Source organism: Lepidochelys kempii, chromosome 10, assembly GCF_965140265.1.
Source record: "Lepidochelys kempii isolate rLepKem1 chromosome 10, rLepKem1.hap2, whole genome shotgun sequence".
NCBI classification, from domain to species: Eukaryota; Metazoa; Chordata; order Testudines; family Cheloniidae; genus Lepidochelys; species Lepidochelys kempii.
The window spans coordinates 10117802-10138586 of record NC_133265.1 but is presented as its reverse complement, the minus strand read 5'-3'; the positions used below and the strand labels follow the sequence as shown (position 1 = coordinate 10138586).

General features: G+C 42.6%; 1 protein-coding gene across 2 annotated transcripts in view; it reads left to right on the top strand.

Annotated features, from left to right (window-relative positions):
* FOXK1 (forkhead box K1) overlaps positions 1-20785 on the top strand; it is a 66942-nt gene that overhangs the window by 19959 nt on the left and 26198 nt on the right. For both annotated transcript variants that reach the window (XM_073361940.1, XM_073361941.1), the window contains exon 2: positions 19025-19222. In XM_073361940.1, coding sequence (XP_073218041.1) covers positions 19025-19222 — 198 coding nt within the window. The remainder of the gene's footprint in view (positions 1-19024; positions 19223-20785) is intronic.

Sequence of the window (20785 nt, the reverse complement as noted above, 5' to 3'; positions counted from 1 at the left end):
CCAGCTGACCAGAGACTTAATGTTTATTTAAATTGTGCTCATATCTACATGACAACTGTGGAGCCTCAAACAGAATTCTACTGGAAAAATATGGTGGGAAGGGGCTAATCACTGCTAACTTCCTGGAGCTACTTGGCCTCCTCTCTCCCTTATATCCCACAGCTGAGATCAGCAGGCGTGCTGAGCTGGGGCTGCACTCGTATAGAAGGACCAGTTGCTATGGCATTCTCAGCTTTGGAGCTCACACTGACTGGGTCCGAAATAGTCCTAGTTTATTGACCTTCAGAGCATGCTGCAAGGCCCACTTGCTTTTCTTAACTGTGAGGGATTGGGAGGACTCCAATAAGAGACAAAGACCTGTTAGGTTTGTCTATCTAGGGCCTTGTATTATGTGTCTAATTACATTAGATTTTCTAGTGTTTGACTCTGTACCCTCACAATATTCTCCTCTTCATCCTGCTGGACCACAGTGGTTGAATCCCTTTAAAGCAGGGGTCTCAAACACGCCGCCCGCGGGGTTATTTTCTGTGGCCCGCCAGCTCCCCGTGGCTTCCCCAGCGTTTACTTAGAGCGGCCCGGCCCGGCGCACACCAGGGGCAGGGCAGGCTCCCCACCTGCCTGCCCTGCCCCCACGCTGCTCCGGGAAGTGGCCAGGAGCAGGGGCACAGGAGTCTGTGTGTTGCCCTGGCTGTGCCTCTAGGTACCTTCCCCCGAAGCTCCCATTGGCTGCGGTTCCCTGTTCCCAGCCAATGGGAGCTGCGGGGGGCGGTGCCTGGAGGCGTGGCCAGCGCAATGCACAGATCCCTGTGCTGCTGCCGCCGCCCCCCCCCCAGGTTCCGGCTGCTTCCCGGAGCAGAGTGGCGCGGGGGCAGGACAGGCAGGTGGGGAGCCTGCCTTGCCCCCAGTGCGTGCTGGGCCAGAGCCCGCCCCCTGCAGCCGAACCCCTTGTTGCACCCCACACCCCTCCTGCACCCGGACCCCCTGCCCTGAGTCCCCTGCCGTGCTCCTCCTGCACCCCACACCCCTCCTGCACCCCACACCCCTCCTGCACCCCACACCCCTCCTGCACCCCGACCCCCTGCGCAGGACCCCCTGCCACATCCTGCACCCTTCCTGCTCCCCCTGGGGGTAGGGAGGCGGCGGAGTTGGGATGGGGATTTCGGGGAAGGGGTGGGGCAGGGTTGGGGAAGGGGTGGAATGGGGGCGAGGCTGGGGCAGTGGTCGGGGCCAATGTACTAGTGATGTGGCACTCGGGCCAATGTACTCGTCCTCATGTGGCCCTCGTGGTCATTTGAGTTTGAGACCCCTGCTTTAAAGGAACAGCAGCACTGAATATTCACCACGGGGAAAAAACCTATCCTCTGATAGCAATGAGCCCTGTGTTCAGCACTTCTGATTTGGAATGAATGGAATATTTGGAAACTGACTACAGTGTTTTGAAATATAAGACTTAGTGAGGCACAATTACAGCACTCCCTTTTTGTTTCCTGCTGCTGATGAATGGGCACTGAGTAACCGGCAAGTTTTATTGGCATGCATGTTTTATAGGGTGGTATAATGGACTTTAATTGAGTCATTGGCCAAAGTACAAGGGTTGTGTCTCAGTGGTTTTAACCACTAGTCTCCTGATAGAGTTCTTTGAGAGCTGTGAATACACTGTGCATTGGTCTTGGGGATCATCTTCCATGGTTTCATTCCATCTGGAAACATCTGTCAGACCACATGGCTGTGTTACATTCAGCAAATGTTTTATACTTTTCCTTACTTGTAGGATGCAGTTGTTTAATCTGAGTAAGTTTGTCTTAACTGGATCTAGAACAGGGGTAGTCAATTTATTTTTTGTCAAGGTCCAAACTTCTTGGCCAAGGTATATAACCAAGATCCAGACTTCAGAGAAAATAGTAACAGTAATGATAATAAGTAAATAAAAAGATTTTTGGGGTCCATTCAAAAGCATCTGGTGATTCAGATTAGACCTGTGGTCTACCTGTTTACTACCCTGGTCTAGAATTTTAGGCGTTTATGAAGGCGCATAAATGATTGAGATTTTGATGTGTGGTATGTTCCCTTCAACTGCTTGTAGACAATGATGCAAATTAAGATAAAATACTGGCCAGCTGGCTCACAGGTGTCAAAACTAATGTGGGTGGATTCCCAGAGCTGCAAACACTCTCTCATTCTTGGATCTGGGAACACAGTTGGAAAACAGTGTTTCTCTAGGGGAGCTTTTTCAGTAGGTTTTCAAGTATTGCGTTGAGCTGAGTTGCTTGTATCTCATTAATTTACAAAGTAAAACCTTGGTGCCTTGGAAACTGATTGAGCTGAGCCATCTAAAAAGTTACACTGCGCACCTGAGTCTGGACCACAGGGGAATCTCCTGTCTGCCAGTTTCATTGTTGGTGTTAAACCAATTGCTAGGTTCAATCTGTGGAAGTTCTCTCTCTCCCTTCTATGAAATGCACTTGAGATACTTTGGAGAAATTCGATATTTTCATGAACTGTGGCTTTTATTTAGGAAAGGATGACTGCACTAGGTTTTTGCTCTTCTCAGTTTTGAGCAATATAGCATAGTAAATAAGACTGGTAAAGTGAAGATTCAAATGGCAGAATAGAAATGAATCTGACATCCCTAGGCATTTGGGAATGGCAAAACCCAAAACAGCACTGAAGAAACCATCAAAAGGTATTGAAAGGCAGAATTAGTCACAACACTTGATTCCATCTAGGAGAATTTAGTAGAGAGAAATAAACAGTCTAGCATCCTCTTATTTGAGACATTAACCAGTATTTTTTTTCTTGATAGGAGCAATGTCGCTGTCATATATTTTATTTTTGTGTGGATTTATCAATTGATGTGTGTGTTGTTGATTGTAATTAAAATTTGTCTTATAGGCAGCCAACACGATAACCTAGTCAAGATATATGTATAGAGAATGGAATAGCTGATTTAAATTGCAACAGCATCATTTAAGTATAAACTTTTCTTCGAAGCTATGATTTCTCCTTTTCAATGCTGAAGTGTTCAAAGAGCCCTCACCAGGCTCTCTCAAACTTTTAAAGAATATATATTGCCAAAGTAGCATTTTGCTGTTCTGTGATGTTAGGGGTTTTTTTTTTAGTATTTCTTTTCTCAGACGTGCTGATTATACCAAGATAGTATGTACATAGACTGTTTGCTGTGTTCTAATCTGTCTTGCTGACTCCTTTTGTGATGTCTACTGAATTAGTGAAGAGTGATATCCCAAACACTAATGTGTGGTGTCACACATGTGTTGGGACATCGCTGAGTAAATATGTCAGGAGAAGAAAGAGGCATTTGTGTGTATGTGTACACGTGGTGTCAGGATGGGCACTAGAACCCCGAAGTCTAGACCACCCGTCTCCTGCTGTAAACCCTAGACCAGGGGTTCTCAAACTTCTTTGCACCATGACACCCTTCTGATAACAAAAATTGCTATACGATTCTAGGAGCAGGGACTGAAGCCTGAGCCCACCCGATCCCTGGCACCCTTGGGGAGGTGAGGGAGGGGGCAAAGCCGAACCCCAAGGGCTTCAGCCCCAGGCAGGGGGCCTGTAATCTCAGCCCCACTGCCCCAGGCTTAAGCCCTCAGGCTTTGGCCCCAGACAGTGGGGCTTTGGACCCAGGAAGTCTAAGCCAGCCCTGGCAACCCCATTAAAATGGGGGTCCCGGCCCACAGTTTGAGAACAACTGTCCTAGACCACATTTCCCACTAAATGGGAGTTTGATCAAAATACCTGTTTAAAAATGTGCCTGTGTGTAGAAAGGTGTGTTAGTTTATACATTTGTGAGCTTGGATGAAATGGCAAGTGTGCCACAGGGCTGAATAGAAAAGGTTAATTAGAACTAACTTATTGGTGCTTTTAAGAGACACCTTTGTGTATACTTAGTGTTTTGCCTGATAATGCAGGTAATTTTTGTTTTAAATAGACACAGTTGCACTAGCGCACATTCTCCGCCTGTGTAAAATCCTGTCTTGCTGTGTTGCAAACACCACTAATACACAGTAACATGCAGTGCTAGGCAGATCCCCAGGCAACCTGTGTGTGTTCTCTTCGAACTGTACGTAGATGAATTACATGTGGTAAATAACTTTTAATTTATGTAACTGCAATGAAAAATGTTAGTAAAAAGTTGCGTGTGAAAATGAGAAATGGCACTTGTTTTAATTTGCCTTTCTGAAGCTAGAGATGTCTTGTATCTGTTAGGGAAGGGTAAACCCCTTTGAAATCCCTCCTAGCCAGGGGAAAGCTCCTCTCGCCTGTAAAGGGTTAAGAAGCTAAAGGTAAGCTCGCTGGCACCTGACCAAAATGACCAATGAGGAGACAAGATACTTTCAAAAGCTGGGAGGAGGGAGAGAAACAAAGGGTCTCAGTCTGTCTATATGCTGTTTCTGCCGGGGATAGACCAGGAATGGAGTCTTAGAACTTTTAGTAAGTAATCTAGCTAGGTATGTGTTAGATTATGATTTCTTTAAATGGCTGAGAAAAGAATTGTGCTGAATAGAATAACTATTTCTGTCTGTGTATCTTTTTTGTAACTTAAGGTTTTGCCTAGAGGGATTCTCTATGTTTTGAATCTAATTACCCTGTAAGGTATCTATTATCCTGATTTTACAGAGGGGATTTCTTTACTTCTATTTACTCCTATTTCTATTAAGTCTTCTTGTAAGAAAACTGAATGCTTTTTCATTGTTCTCAGATCCAAGGGTTTGGGTCTGTGGTCACCTATGCAAATTGGTGAAGCTTTTTATCCAACATTTCCCAGGAAAGGGGGGGTGCAAGTGTTGGGAGGATTGTTCATTGTTCTTAAGATCCAAGGGTCTGGGTCTGTAGTCACCTAGGCAAATTGGTGGGGCTTTTTACCAAACTTTGTCCAGGAAGTGGGGTGCAAGGTTTTGTGAAGTATTTGGTGGGAAAGACGTTTCCAAACAGCTCTTCCCCAGTAACCAGTATTTGTTTGGTGGTGGTAGCGGCCAATCCAAGGACAAAGGGTGGAATATTTTGTACCTTGGGGAACTTTTTGACCTAAGCTTAGGAGGTTTTCATGCAGGTCCCCACATCTGTACCCTAGCGTTCAGAGTGGGGAAGGAACCTTGACAGAATTGTACATAGATGAATTACATGTGGTAAATAACTTTTAATTTATGTAACTGCAATGAAAAATGTTAGTAAAAAGTTGCATGTGAAAATGAGAAATGGCACTTGTTTTAATTTGCCTTTCTGAAGCTGGAGATGTCTTGTATCTGTTGATCCCACTTAATTTGCATCTTTTCCTCGCGGACTATCACTGAATAAACTTTGGGAACTTGAAGCACATTAAAAAACACTTGTGTTGCAGCATATAGGGGTTGCACATCCCCGTTGAGACTACAGAAAACCTACTATATATGCTCCTTCTAAACACAAACTGCTGGTTGCTATGGCAGGATTACCATAGGTACAGGACAATTGGGAAACACTTGTTGGAATGAAGAAACCATTTTCATTCTTCTCCTTCGTTCCTTTTTTGTGTGTAAATTCAGGTTTGGCATAATTGGCGTTAATTAAAAAAATTTAGTAATCTTACATTTTCTCTATTTCTAGAGGCTTTGATATTTCATGCCCTTGGATGTCTACGTAGGTGACATGATAACCAGGTTAGAAAAGGCCCTTTTTCCACAATGAATGGCTTGCACTTCATGTTACACATATGCAGAAAGGGGAGAGGGTGTTTCGATGATGGGACAGAGTTTTAGTTTGGATCTGAAATGGAATAGTGCTGTTTGGAAAATAATTAGTAGGTTTTAAGGCTAGAAGGGACCATTAGATCTAGTCTGACCTCCTGTATAACAAAGGCCAGAAAGTTTTACCCAGTTACCCCTCCAAGATGAGGATGGGTGGAAATTCTTAAGCTAATCGTGAAATTGCAGCTTGTTCAATCAATAGTATGGAAAGCTGGCTGTGAAAGAAGTGCCCAGCAAATTCTGGGAGTGTTCAGCTAGTCCAGACCTAGACACTCAATAGGAGGCATTGTAGACAATAGTGCAAGGGCACTGGTTATGGGGTAGATTTATGCAGCTAGTGTAGTCAAGGCACATTTAGTATTACGAAGCTTAGTTACTTGAGTTCCTGGCTTGGGAAGGCAAGAGAAATAACATCTATCAGAGCCATTTCTAGTAAGAAGCACCGTAATAAAAACATGTATAGTTGTAATTTTAAGTCCGCTCTAGGGGAGGTAAATGTCTCTCGGAAACTGAAATGTTAAGTGAGACAGCTCACTTCATGGGAAGCACACAAGGCAAGTGATTGATAAAATCCTCTTAATTGTAATGCTAGTTAGCAGGACTTGTGTTCCATAGAAGTTCAGTCATAATTTCTGTAGCAAAAATCTCTCAATTAAGTTTTTATTAGCATAGCGATGGTTATATTTAATATAGTCTTTTTTATTTTTATTCATTGGTAGTCTCTGCAGGTTCTGATACTAAATCTTCATTGGTTATATTGGCTAATGGTTCCAAGTGGCGCATTCCCTACTTCTTCTGAATGACAAAAATGGTTGCTGGTTTCGTCAAGCTTTTTGCAGGCAGCTGGAGTTTGTCCTCATATAGCAGTGGTGACCCCTTTCATATAGCAAGCCTCTGAGTGTGATACCCCCCCCCACCATAAATTAAAAACACTTTTTTATATATTTAACAGCATTATAAATGCTGGAGGCTGACAGCTCGCAATCCCCCATGTAATGACCTCGCGACCCCTCAGAAGTCCTGACCCCCAGTTTGAGAACCCCTGCTATATAGTCTGGCATTAAGACTATGGACACACCAGTGCCTGCTGGCACCAGCAGGGTGGGATGGTACAGTTTTCAGATATGTTCCTTTGTCTTGCATGTTTTCTGAGGTGCAGGCTCTCTAGTTCTCCAACAGCATGGGCTGATGTATCACACTGATGGCCATTTGGCGATGGGAAATCTGTTTGCTTCCAGTGGGTGGGAGAACTGCCCATGTTGTTGTTAGATTTCCCTGCCTTTACCTCCTGGACTAAACTGTCTTAGTCCATGCTTTAGCTGAGAGCAGTGACGATTTTCCAGAAAGGCCAGTACTTGGTAGTGCTGACTCTTCCTCTGTTATCATGACTCCCTAATATGAAGATACTCCACTCCTCCATACTCAGCACCAGAGAAACAGCCACAAGATGCTGGTCAAAAAATAAATTTGTTTTTAAGATCAAAATCTTTTTATCAAACAAGTGTATAACATGATTAGATTTCTGTGGTTCTACATTTGTTTGATAAAAATATTTTAGTCTGCAAAACAAACTTATTTTCTGACCAGCATCTTGTGGCTGTTTCTCTAGTGCTGAGTATGGAGGACTGGTAGTAACTCCTTAGACTGGGAGCATGTGTAATTCCCGGGGTAAGTTAATAATAGAAAGGTAAGGGAGAGGTCATTAGATTTCTAAAAATCTATAGGATCATAATTTCAATGTTGTCACCCTCTGTGGCATGGCAGGAGTCACTTGCTGCCACACCACCATCCTCCTGACCCCCTTACCCCCAATCTCCAGGTCCCCTGGTTGGTGGAATTGTTGATAATACAGTTTTGTTAGAAGTGGGTTGAGTTGGGTATCATTCAAAAGCCCTTTCTCCCATGAATGGTACCAACCATGACAACCTAGAACAATAACGTAGATATATGTTTGAGAAAATACTTAAAAATCAACTTTTTATAATTATACTTAAGACAGGCATGTCAAACATGCAGTTGTCACAAAAATTAAATTGTTTTTCTAGACTGACAGTACTGATTATCAGTTAATGCTCAGAACATGATACCTGATTAACTTTTTTAATATTACAGATTAATATAAATGGAAGGAGTGCTTCAAATTGTTTTTTCATCATTGGCAAAAGAGTGGTTCACTGGTATTGATTATTAGTTTAGTTTATTATGCCAAAAAAGATGTAATGAGGCACTGGTTAAGATGTCAGCATCTAGCCAGGAATTACTGGAATCCCTTTGCAAACAGTATGCACATAATTACATAACATAATTAATTACAATCTCAAAATAATTTATTTTGAAATTCTTGTTTTTACTTTGGTCTTGATGATTTTTAGGCATCAGGAGGGAGATGAAGTACAGACCAGGAGCTGAATCTTTGGTGAATACCATGGCAGAGGACCTAGTTAAATGCAATGCTTGGTGGCACCTTACATGCTATAAGAAGTGCACCCATAAACTGAATTTGGCAAGGTTGAAGAAGTGCATCGGGCATCAGGAAAAAGGTGAAGATGCTGGGACACGTGCCAGCTGTAGGCAAGACATGCCTTACATTAGGTCCCATGGCATGCATTTTGAGAACACCTTTTACTGGGATAATCCAGAAGCCCCAAAGTGTCCGTTAAGCACAGTTTTAACATGAGACACGTGAGAAACTGTTTGAAGCAGTCACTGTTAGTGAGAACTGTTGCATGGAAGTAAAGTACATGCATTGATCCAAAAGATGCATACGCAAATGACATTGCGTATCACATCACATTGAGTGCTATACCAAGAACGTATACAAGTGTTGTGTCAAAAGGTAAAGGCAACAGAAACAAATACTAATTTTACTACTGCAAACTGAGTGACTTGGCGAAAATTCATAAATTGTCTTGCATAAGCTCTAATGGATGGGAAAGTGATGGCTGATGCAGAGTCTAAGTACAGAGAAATATGTGGTTTGAACGGGATTGAAGAGGAACAAATGCTTAGCAGAAAGGCTCTTAAAGCACTTTTTGAAGATGAACTGTGGGATATGGATGTGTAGTTTTTAGCAGTCCTATCCACAGAAATTAATCACAGGGCATATCCCTAAAAGCTGCAAAAGACATGGCACTGTCAAAAGTGGAAGAAAGTATTAATGTCAACAGTAATATGAAGACTGTTTGCAGCTGCTACATTTTTACAGGAAGCATTTTTTTCTGAGAGTTTCAGGGATCCATAGCTGATGCCAAACCTGAAAGAATAATACTGCGTGACCTGTACTACTGCTTAAAGTGGTGCATCTGGTGGTCACAGTGACTTTAGCACCAGCAAGTCTGACAATAAGCAAATGGAGCACAAAGCTGCCATTTCATTGCAAAGCCTCTTGTATGAGTGCTTGAGTGAAAGAAAGGTTGCCAACACATGCTGCACTGTTGTGGTGTATGAGTAATCTACCGCTACAAGTGGCTGTTGCTTTAATGGTTCATTATAAACCCTGTAGCAAATTTCTTGTGCATCTTCTGCACAGCATTGGCTTCTCCATTGACTACAACAGAGTACTCTGTCTGAAGACTTCCATGCAGTGAAGAACTTTGTTTGCAGCTGAAGTGAATGAAGGGATGTACATTTCCCTAGACCTAGTCACAGCTGGATTTCTTTTTTGTGCTGCCAGTAACTTAGACTTCCTTGAAAATACAGCAGATGCTAACAGGTACCCTTCGTGCTACTGTTACGGTCTGCTATCAAAAGCATATTAATGGGGACTAATTCCAGCTTCAAGTGCTGTCTGAACCAGCAAAGAGCCATTCTTCAAAGAAGCTTCTTGACTTCATGACTAACTTACATTCCTATCAAGATACAAAAATTTGTGAAGCCAAGAAGTCTAGTTTTCACAGGCGCCGCAGTTAAATCAACAATTGTAGAGCTTTCTACACTGACTAACCTTGACCTCTCTTGTTTACTGTGCAAAAGTGGGATGCACTCCAGAGGCAAAAAATCAAGTACGGCTTCAGCAGAAGGGGGAGAAGACATATCCTCAAATAATCCGGCCATCCAGGATATACCATACCACACCATTTCAGGAGAAAGATACAACTTAACATGGCACTACATGAGATGCCAGACTGAATGACATGTGTATGTATCCTGCCATTCATACCTGTTAGCCCCACTGATCGCTCAGTTCCATTAACATTCCTTATGTAACTGGAATGCATGAACAAATACACCTGTGGAATGGATTCAAAATATATTCTGACACTAGACATGGGCTTTATAGGCCTCTTCAGCAGCTAATAATGTCCGCTGATGATCTTTGTGGATCGTGGAATCTACATCCTGGTGAACTGCACACATTTTTCACATCGATACATGCAATTGACTCCTTTGTTGATGGTACTGATGTTTCTGAGATCTGGGGGATTTTGTAGAGCAACAATACTGTGAACCAGATTCTTTCATGGAAAAAATTGCGATGCACTAGAGACGCACACACCTGAACTCTCATTGCTCTTCAAAAATGTTACTTGCGTGTCTCCTTTGAAAAACATATGGATGTGTTTGAAGCCATTTCCCAAAGGGTACAGGACTTGAGAGACGAGTTCCATGCATCCAATCCACATTCTGCTCTCAGCGACTTATCGTGCATGATGGAGAGCTGCAATATCTCAGAACGGATCAAGCAGTTCAGTGAAGTTAAATGATTGATAAAACCCAACTTTCAGGGTGGTGTGGTGATACGTGAAGATGATTGAGTCTTTGCTGCTCTTTATTCGATCTGTCAGGACTGCTAATTGGAATTTGCATCTCACAGCCCTGGAAGACAGGTCATAAATGCCCTGGAGTGGTTCATAATGCTGAGTTTACCATTTGAAGATCAACATTACAAGGCTTGGAGGGCTACACTGGTGGAAGTAGACAACAGGAATTGCCACAGACAAAGGGTGCATTTATGCCTGCTATCAAGAGGGCAAATAATCAAGTGCTTCCAGAACTACCCTCCCCTGTTGGACATGGATAGCTCTTGGAGGATGGACTGATCACACCAGTTATATGTGAAATACTATACACTCCCAAATCAATTCTTCAGCTAATCAAATGCTCATGTGCAAAGACCAGATGCTTGCCAACTTGCAAATGTTTGGTCAGTAACCTGCCTTGTACAGAGAAATGGTAGTGTGATGCAGACAAGGATCAATGTTTCTAGCAGTGGTGCCCTAGACCGAGACGATGACTTTGATGAATATAATGTTTTCAGTCCTGCATGTCAAAGCTAACGTCCCTGGGATTACCAAAGGTCAATGTCTTTTTATTTTTATTTTTTTTAATCTAAGCAATGCATTCCTGTGTTAAAGTATAATTAAGAAGGTTGATTTTTTTTAAACAGTCTTAGAAATATATCTACATAATTGTTCTAGGTTTGTCATGTTTGTTAGCATTGTGTCCACAGGAGAAAGGGCTTTCAAATTATACCAACCTCAACATTTCCAGCAACTGGAGGGCCTGGAGCTGGGAGCCAGGGGATGGTGGAGAAGCAATTTATTTTGCCCCCTCTTCCGCATCACAGAGGGTGACACCACTGAAGTTATGATTCCATTTCCTATCTGTCACTGACTTACCCATGGAATGAGTGTTTACTTCATTATGCTTTCAGAAGAATAGTTAGGGTTTCTGTTTAAATCTGGACATGAAGAGTTAGGGAAGGTGAGTGAGAGTGGAAGTAGTGGTAAAAGTCTTGAGCCTTTGCCTCTGGGTGTTAATGCATTTTGGCTGCTTCCACAATTTTGTTAAGTACTTTCCAAATCCAGAGGATGACACTGTCCCTGCCCTGAAGAAACATCCAATATAAAAAAACACATGGGAAACAGATACAGCAGGGGAGGTGGAGTACTGGGGTCAACTGGAGAGCGCTCTGCTGTCGATTTAGCGGGTCTTCACTAGACCTGCTAAATCGACCCCTGCTGCATCGATTCCAGCAGTGTTGATTTTCCAGTAGTAAAGACAAGTCCTTAGATATAGAAATAAAACAATGTCCCTATGCCCGGAGTTTACGTTCTAACTATAGCTGAAAGCCTGTGTTGTTCTATGGGTGCAACTTGTAAAGTCAAAGTCCCAGAATTTAAAAACTGGATGGTAAGAGACTGCAAAACCCAGTGATGATTCAACCTGGTGATATTCTGAACAAAGAGCTCTTCAACAAAGAGTTGCTTCCATCACTTCACAATGACTCAACAGATATTTTAGGCTATAGATTAACATACAGACGCATTCTTGGAATCTGATTATATAGATTGGTAGGGGTAAAAAGATTGTGGTCCTTGGACTGAGGTTAGACACAGTTATGGAGGCAGAGTTAAGGGTGTTTTTTTTTTTTTTAATGACTCTAAGAAGGCTTGTAATAAAACCCTTGCAACTAGTTATGACAGTGGCTCTGTTATCACAGTTGTTGCTGTGATTGGCACTCTGGCTGTGCTAATATAAACTGAGGAATTGATCAGTTCTAGAGACTGTTCACCCCTTCATCCTAAGAGGTGGTCCTTCAACACAGAGCTAAATCTCATTGGTGGGGTGGTTAGAGGAAGATTGAATGGCTGCTGCCTGAATTGCTCATTTTACTTGAATAAAGGGAAGATTTCAGTCTTCAGGGCTATCAGCACAGCACTATTTGCAAGCACTAAAATTCTCACCATTTAAAAAAGCAGGCATGATCTTCATTCCCTTACCTGCCATTCTAAGTGAACCCTAGAAATGCCATTATTACTATTTTTTTTGCGAGCCCATTCCCCAAAGTATATTTATAATGAAGCATTGCATAAAATACAGTTCATCCCCAACCCCATTATAGTGCCACTCTGAAATGCAGATGCTGTTAGTGCGCAAACTAACGGGTGGATGTAGGCAATGGCAGTGCAGCTCCTGCAGAAGCCATGCTGCTGGAGAGAGGGACACCAGAGAAGGCAGGAGCCATCCCTGCAGTTTCTGGACCTTCTGAGTACAATGGGATCACATGCTATGACAAGATAAGGAGGATAAGCACAGGTGGTACTGACTTGCTGGTGACAAGTAATGTATACTAGACCTACCTACGGTTTACCTTAAATTTTTGTTCCTGTTTTGTATTTTTCCTTCAGTGCCTACTATCTGACAAACTGTAACACTGTTTTTTTAAATCTAGAGTCCTTCACAGTCAGTGTCTCCATTTTGTCATCTGGCTTTTTGTGGTGGTTTAACTTGAATTATTAATAGTTCTATTAATCTTTACTTTCAAATGTTATTTCCTGGCCCTTTTAATCTCTAATGTATCTTCCCTTTTCCATTACGCATCAGAGCTTAACAGGAGCTGTTGGGTCTTGAATGCCACACAGTGTGCTTTAAGAAAGAAACCAAGGCTGTAATATCCTCTTTCTAGCCTATGTAAGTGTGTTGTCTAATGTGTCTCAGTTCAATATAGAATCATGTAGTGGTAAAGACCTTTCATTGTGGTTTCTTTACTTTCAAACAATTTCCCCTACAGTCTGCTTTGGCAGGGGTGTGTGTGTGTGTTTTATGTAAAGTCTAGTATTTCCTAGCATTTTATTTGCAGATCTTACGTAGATGAAATGCTTGTGGTCACTATCGTTGGTTCACCACATGAACATTGCCTTGATGTATTCTGTGTTGTCCAGGGTGAGGAGAAATGGCTAGGAAGTTATTGAAAAGCCTTGTCTTTTCTATGTGGTGTGACAAAGTTCCTCCTCTGCCTTGGTGGATCCCGCGCTTATTGGCGGATTTGCTTTCCTCAGAGATTCACGGCAACTCTCAGTTTGGCCACTTTTGCTAGTGGCTCAAACCTGCCGTTCACTCAGCTAACGTCATCACTGACCGGCATGGGGAAAGGGAGGAGAACAATCCCCGCAGTCTCTGCTGACCCACCTAGAGGGTCAGGGGTTAGGCCAGGGACCTTCCCCTCTGGTGGGACTCACTAGGTCCAGGTCACCTCCTCTTGTTCTCAAATAGGGAGTTGAGAGGGATGGTGGGAACCCGGGCCCGCCCTCTACTCCGGGTTCCAGCCTAGGGCCCTGTGGATTGCAACTGTCTACTGTGTCTCTTGTAACAGCTGCATGACAGCTGCAACTCCCTGGGCTACTTCTCCATGGCCTCCTGCCAACTCCTTCTTTATCCTCACCCCAGGATCTTCCTCCTGAAGCCTGATCACGCTTGTATTCCTCATTCCTCCAGCAGCACGCCTTCTCACTCCCTGCTCCTTGCACACCCTCCCCTAACTGATGGGAAGTCCTTTTTAAACCAGGTGTCCTGATTAGTCTGCCTGCCATAATTGATTCTAGTATGTTCTTAATTGGCTCCAGGTGTCTTAATTAGCTTGCCTGTCTTAATTGGTTCTAGCAGGTTCTTTATGGTTCTAGTGCAGCCCCTGCTCTGGTCACTCAGGGAACAGAAAACTGTTCATCCAGTGGCCGGTGTATTTGCCTTCTACCAGACTCCTGTACCCCACTGGTCTGGGTCTGTCACAGTGGTGATACCAGCAGCACCCACACCTCTGCAATCAGGGGCAGCAACCATCTCCAGGATGCAACCATTGTAGCCTATCTGTTGCCTTGTGCAGCAGGGGCATAGCAACCACTCTGGAATTTATGCAGGCAGTGAAGTCAGTTTTTTTCAACTTGCTTTTATGCACTTTTTGGAGGTGCAATGGGATGGAGAGAACCAGCTTTTAAAAACAAACAAAAAAAACTAAAAACACAGAAGAACCAACTGTTGGTCATTGCAAGGCATACGAACCCCTCTCCTGCAGGAAATTAAGGTGTAAATTATGGTGTGTGTTGCAACAGTCTGCCACTAGCTGGCAGATAGTTATATGGCCAGTTATTACTGGACATAACTACCTCCAGTGGCAAGAGTTGAGTAAAATTTAGTGCTTTACAGAGCACAAATGTGGTCTGCAACTATATCAACTGGGAATTCCCAAAGGCATCTAAAGGAGGCCACTGTTATATTATGTCTAAATCTGTGCTTTCACAAAGTGGTCTCTTTTGATGGAAACATTAGAGAATATTGGCTGGTAGGAGTCCTTGAAGAGACGTGCGGTATGAATCAAATACTGTAACTTATTTGAAGCTTTTTAACAGATTTGTTTTTGGTGTTTTTTTTAAAGAAATAAACATAGAGTCCTGATTTAGTGCTGAGTGTTCTTCCCTCCTATCTCTTCCTTTGCGAAAGCTTAAACCCAGGCACCACCTCTCATTCTCTGCCTTCTTCTCAAATAAATCCATGTCATATCCTAAACTTCAGTGTAGATTTAGGGTGAACTTTTTTGGTGTCAGGGATAGGGAAGAAAAGTAGCTAAGAGAACGTTCGAAAGTTTAGTTGGGGCAGGGGAAAGCTGCACTCAGTCGCAACATCATTGGAAACACAGAGCTTTTGCTGGTGAAAACTTAAGACGACCCCATACATTTGACAGGCTTGCTGTCCAGCTGGTTTCTCACCAGCACAGGTCCATAATAATTAGTGAATGTTTGAGCTAGTGCTTCACAACAGTATGCAAACAGTGTGAATAATCAGTAATACAGGTAGACTAGCCAATATTAGCAGTCTCAAACAGAACCAAACCTTAACAGCAATTCTAGGCACAATGTTCTCCTTTAGGGCCTGATCCTACTATAGGATACTCACCTCAAACTCAGTGGAGGTTGATGGGAATCTGGGGTGCATGCTTCCTGGTGGCATTGATTCCTTAGGCCCTGGCTACATTAGAAGAAAATTGTAACCATGTATAGGTGTGTAGCAAGATGCAGCTGTAATGGTATTCTGTAGCATAAAGTAGCTACCAGCTTTTAAATCAGATTTAGAGGATAGGACTTGACACAATTTAATTACCATATCTTGGCTAGCAAGTTCCTGCCATGTCTACTACTGGTGGAGAGATAGGGTGACCAAACAGCAAGTGTGAAAAATTGGGACGGGGTGAGAGGTAATAGAGCTTGTATAAGAGAGACCCAAAAATTGGGACTGTCTCTATAAAATCGGGACACCTGGTCACCCTAGGTTGAGGTGCAGCTGTGGAAAGATATAAAAAAGTCAAAGTGCATTAAGCAAACCTACCTTATCAGATTTTTTGGTAACAGTTTTCTGACAAAATATCCATCTCTGTGCTAGCTAGGGAGACTATGCTGAAACTGGTTGTAGTTCTCAGGGTCCTGCTCCAGAGGAGAGGGAAGCCTGCAGTTCTTAACATGAAATCACAGCAGCAAATGGATTGATCTTTAACTCATGCTGTAGGCCCAGCTCTCCTGTTTCCACCCCTCCCTTCCAGTTTGAGGGTGTGGCTAAGACATGTGACTGAATCAGATTGTTGCAGGTAGGGCTTCAGAGCCAAAGCAATGTTAAATGGTCTTCATCTAAACATACCTTTATAGTGGGATAGATCATACTCTAACTCATATTTATTTGTGATGGGGAGCTGCAGCATTAATATACAACAGCAATCGAAGCAGAGTTATCTAGAAAGCCTAAAAAATATAAGGCAAATCAAAGGAGTATGGTAAAAAGGAAACAAGAAGGGCATGGGGTCCCTCTCAAGGAGCTAAGAGTGGCTAAAATATACACACTACTGATAGAGTAGCAGTGTTGAATAGTGGAGAAGCTGAGCGGGGTGAGTGAAGTTCCTTATTCTAAGGACCATTCCTGTAGAAATGAGGTGAGACAATGGAGTGGATTAAGTCGTACTGGCACACAGATGCCCATTGGGATGAGGCTGAAGCAGAAGGTCTAGCATATACCCCTGCTGTTCATATATACCTGTCCTGCACAATAATGTCATCGGGCTGTGTACAATTAAACCTATTAAGATCAGCAACAGCTTGGAACCACTGAAAGCTTTAGTAACCATATATTTCTTCAGTCCAGGCTGACACAAATGCGGGGACAGACTGGGCATCTGGTATTATCATAGAGAATTCCATAACACTGAAATAAAGATCGTTGAAATAAGTCTGTTGTGTCAAATTGGTCTCTCTCTCAGCAAAACTGCAGGGGAGCATGTCTTGAAAGGTTAAATAAACATGGCTGAGTTGTATTGCAGGGGCTAATTTTCTATTTAATGCATTGCTGAGTGCAGGTGGCAGGGCCTCTGAAGTGAATTCAATACAACACAAGCTCCTGCCATGTTCAGCAGAGCCATTGTGCTTCCAAGCTCCTGAATACTGAGCAAACTCACTTGGGAGATGAAATGGGGAGGAGCAGGAGCTTCACGTCTCTGAAAGCTAACTCTGCGCTACTCATTGCTGATTCCTTAAAAGCACCCTGGGGAGAAGTGAGCTGTGTCTTCATTAAGAAACTGAGATAAATCTTACATCTTGTGTCTAGTAGCAAATTGTTCTCCTGCCATCAGCACTAGCAATAGTAGAAACACTAGTGTAAATCACTCACAAGTGTTCTTACCACCATATCCTCTAATTCTGCAGGGTTTAATAACACCAACGTTACAATGCTGGTGCCCAATCTACTCTCATGTTCCTGGCATTGCTAGCACATGTGAAGCTGCATCAAACCGCTGGTAGAGAAATTATGGGAGATTCTCTCATTTTCTCACGGTAGACAAGACCTCCGCATAATTATATTCTGCTGACTTTTTCCACTCTGAAGCCTGCTACCCTGTCTTTCTCTCCTGCCTCCCTGATGCTGGTACAAGCAAAAATGGTCATGCAGTGCTTCATGGACTGCTTGTATTGATTATACGTTATTGCCTAATTATAAGTGCGGTAAAGTGAAATGTGCATCTCACTAACTTTTACAGCCTGAAAACACTAAATTAAAAAGTTCCATTTAAACATGGAAGATGCCAGAAATTTTACTTCCTACAGAATTCCCAATGCTTCTCTAGGGCTGTACTGAGGTTTGTGACAAAAATGTGTGCTAGATAAAATGAAAGAATGCTACCAAGGTCTTGGTGGCTTTCTGAGTGCTGTTCTGGCTGCATTAGTCACTTCCCTTTGGACTGTATGGGTTAGTATCTGTCATTAAATAAGCTCTTCTGTTATTGATCAGAAACCAGTTTGATCAGTGATAACCCATTAACACTGCCTCATGCGGTTTATTGGGTAAATTTTGCCTAACATGCTGTGGTATGAACAGAGAGATGTTACTGACTTTCTGTAATTTTCATGCTGCATATAACAGTTGTCCAGATTACACTGTAAAGGCTTTAAATGCTTACTGCTCAGTCTTTGGTCCTTATGGCTCTTCTATTTTGTATTGATTGTGATTAGGTATTTTTGGTAACTAGGGATGTAAATACCATTTAAAAAGTTAACAGTTTAAATGATTAAAAAAAAATTTTTTTTAAACAGTTAATTGATTAAGCGGCTGGGCCAATCCCACCGGCGCGGCTGGGGCCAATCCAGGCGAGGCTGGGCAGCGCAGGGCTGGCCGAGGCTGGGGGTTAATAGTTCAGGCAGGTTAACCAGTAAGACTCATGCTTACTGGTTAATGTTTTACATCCCTATTGGTAATCCGATGAAAATTGTTATTCTAAGAAACTACACCCAACAAAGTAAATAAGGAGGTGTTATTTACTACTTCCTGTAACACAAGAACTAGGGGCCACCAAATGAAATTAGTAGGCAGCAGGTTTTTTTTTTTAAAAAAAAAAAAAGGCATTTCTTCCCACAATGCACATTCAACCTGTGGAACCTTTGCCAGAGGATGTTGTGAAGGGCAAACTATAACAGGGTTCAAAAAAGAACTAGATAATAACATGGAGGATCGGTCCATCGATGGCTATTAGCCAGGGTGGGCAGGGATGGTGCCCCTAGCCTTTGTTTGCCAGAAACTGGGAATGGGTGACAGGGGATGGATCACTTGATGATTACCTGTTCTGTTCATTCTCTCTGGGGCACCTGGCATTGGCCACTGTTGGAAGACAGGATGCTGGCCGAGGTGGACCTTTGGTCTGACCCAGGATGGCCGTTCGTATTGATTCACTGCTTGGCCTAAGGCAAAGTCACTTAACTTTTCAAAACCTCAGTTAATGTATGTATAAAATGGGCATAATAATACTTATCCTCACAGGGTGCTGTAGGCTTCATGAATGTTAAAAGTGTGGTTTAGGATTCTGGGAGGAAAAGTGCTGTAGAGAGGTCTAAACTCTTACTGTATTAATTCATTAGTGCTACACAGATTAATGAGTACCTCTCTGCATGGACTTGCATGTTCCATCCAGTTGGTTTATGCTCAGTACATTGATCCTCTCTCTCTCTCTCCACCCCTCCCCCTCCCTTTTGCAGGTGTACTTTCCGATTCCCTAGCACAGTCATAAAGATCCAATTCACATCTTTATACCATAAAGAGGAAGTGAAGGAGGAAGCTTCATCACCTCCCCTTCGGCCGCTTTATCCTCAGATATCGCCTCTGAAGATACACATTCCGGAGCCGGATCTCCGGAGCTTGGTCAGCCCCCTGCCCTCCCCCACTGGCACTATCAGGTAAGGTGCCTGTGATATGGAATGCAGAGAAGGTGCTGGTCTTCCCTCCATGTCATTGCCAGAGATTCCATCCACATTCTCCAAGCACCAACCTAGCATTGGTTACCCAATACAATGAATGCCCCATTAAAAATAACTTGACTGTGTGATATTCCAGATCATGGAAGCCATTTAAAGATTAATTGAAAAGTCCTGGGGGTGAGGGATAGAGATTTAAGATCTCAAATCATTAGTATAATAAATGCGTAGAACTAAAATTAAAGAATGAGAAAAGGACATAGAGTGAAACCTCTTTGATGGTCTAGGGATGATCTGTTCCATTGAGTGCTCCCTAGATGTGCATAAATGTGTTTGCCTGCTATGTTGCATTATTTGTTATACATTTTCTTTCCATTTCCATAAGTTATATTTTTAGATTTTTTTTTTTAAACTGAAGCCAATGGGTTCCCTCAAGCTAGGGTAAAGGTAGCCGGTCAGTAAGGGTAGGGAACGATATTGGTCAGACAACTTGGCCCACTGATAGACTTCAGAGATTTGAGAGTTAATAAATGTGTATTTTCTATTATGTAGATTATTAATAAAGGTTCAGAAGCTTTGCTAATCAGAATATCAAATAATTATTTTCTTGCTTCTCAGCCAGGAGTTGATAGTGAAGAGCCAAAGTGAGATCTCGTAATGCTAAGCTTCTTTACTTGCCCAAAGTATAGTACAATACATTTACGGGTACAATAGAAGATACTATAGTTGTCAAAACAGCCAAAGTATGTTTGATGTAATAGCCATGGCTTCTTTCTTCTTATTCACCGATTTGTAAAATGTGGTAATGCACAATGGATCTCCTACTTGTTAGTGCTAACGCAGTTAGTATATTAAAACTTGAATGACTTGGATGTCATGAAGGCAGTGTTTGGCTTTGCCTGGGATTGGAAGCGTATTGCTTGTTTGAGTAAGCTTTTTCCTCTTTGCTAAATTGCATTGCTATTTAGTATAAATACTCAAGGAGGGAGCTGGTGGTGGGTGTGATTTGAATCCTCTGTTCAAGCAGCATTTTTAGTTTATATTCAGCCTCTTTTAAATGAAGCTAGTTGCAGCAGGGAGTTGGAGGAGGGTAATTTTGTTGCCAACATATGGTACTTAGTTTTCCATTGTCATTTTGTGTGTCAGGCAATGCAGTGTGGCTTACATTCCTAACAGAGGGTGCACCTTTGACTCTGGTATATGTCTGCAACTGATACATGATTCCACTAAATTTTTTTATTATTATTATTATTATTTATTATTTTGGCGTAGGGAGAGAGTGAAAATAGTAGTGCTGAATTTTGCTCGGCCCCTAGCAGAGATGATTCACCAAAGATGATTGATGTTTGCATCCGTTTGCCTTAGCAGAAGCAAATGCAGCAGTGTCTTCAAAAACCTCAAAAGACTTCTGAGGTTTTGCTTGCCCAAATGCCTTTCGTTTTGTGTTCCTCTTGTTGGGGAGGAGCTGACATGTTTGTAAACATCCCTGTTCTACTCCTCACCCCCTCCTTCTCTCCACCCTCATATCCTGTCTTTTGTGTTTCA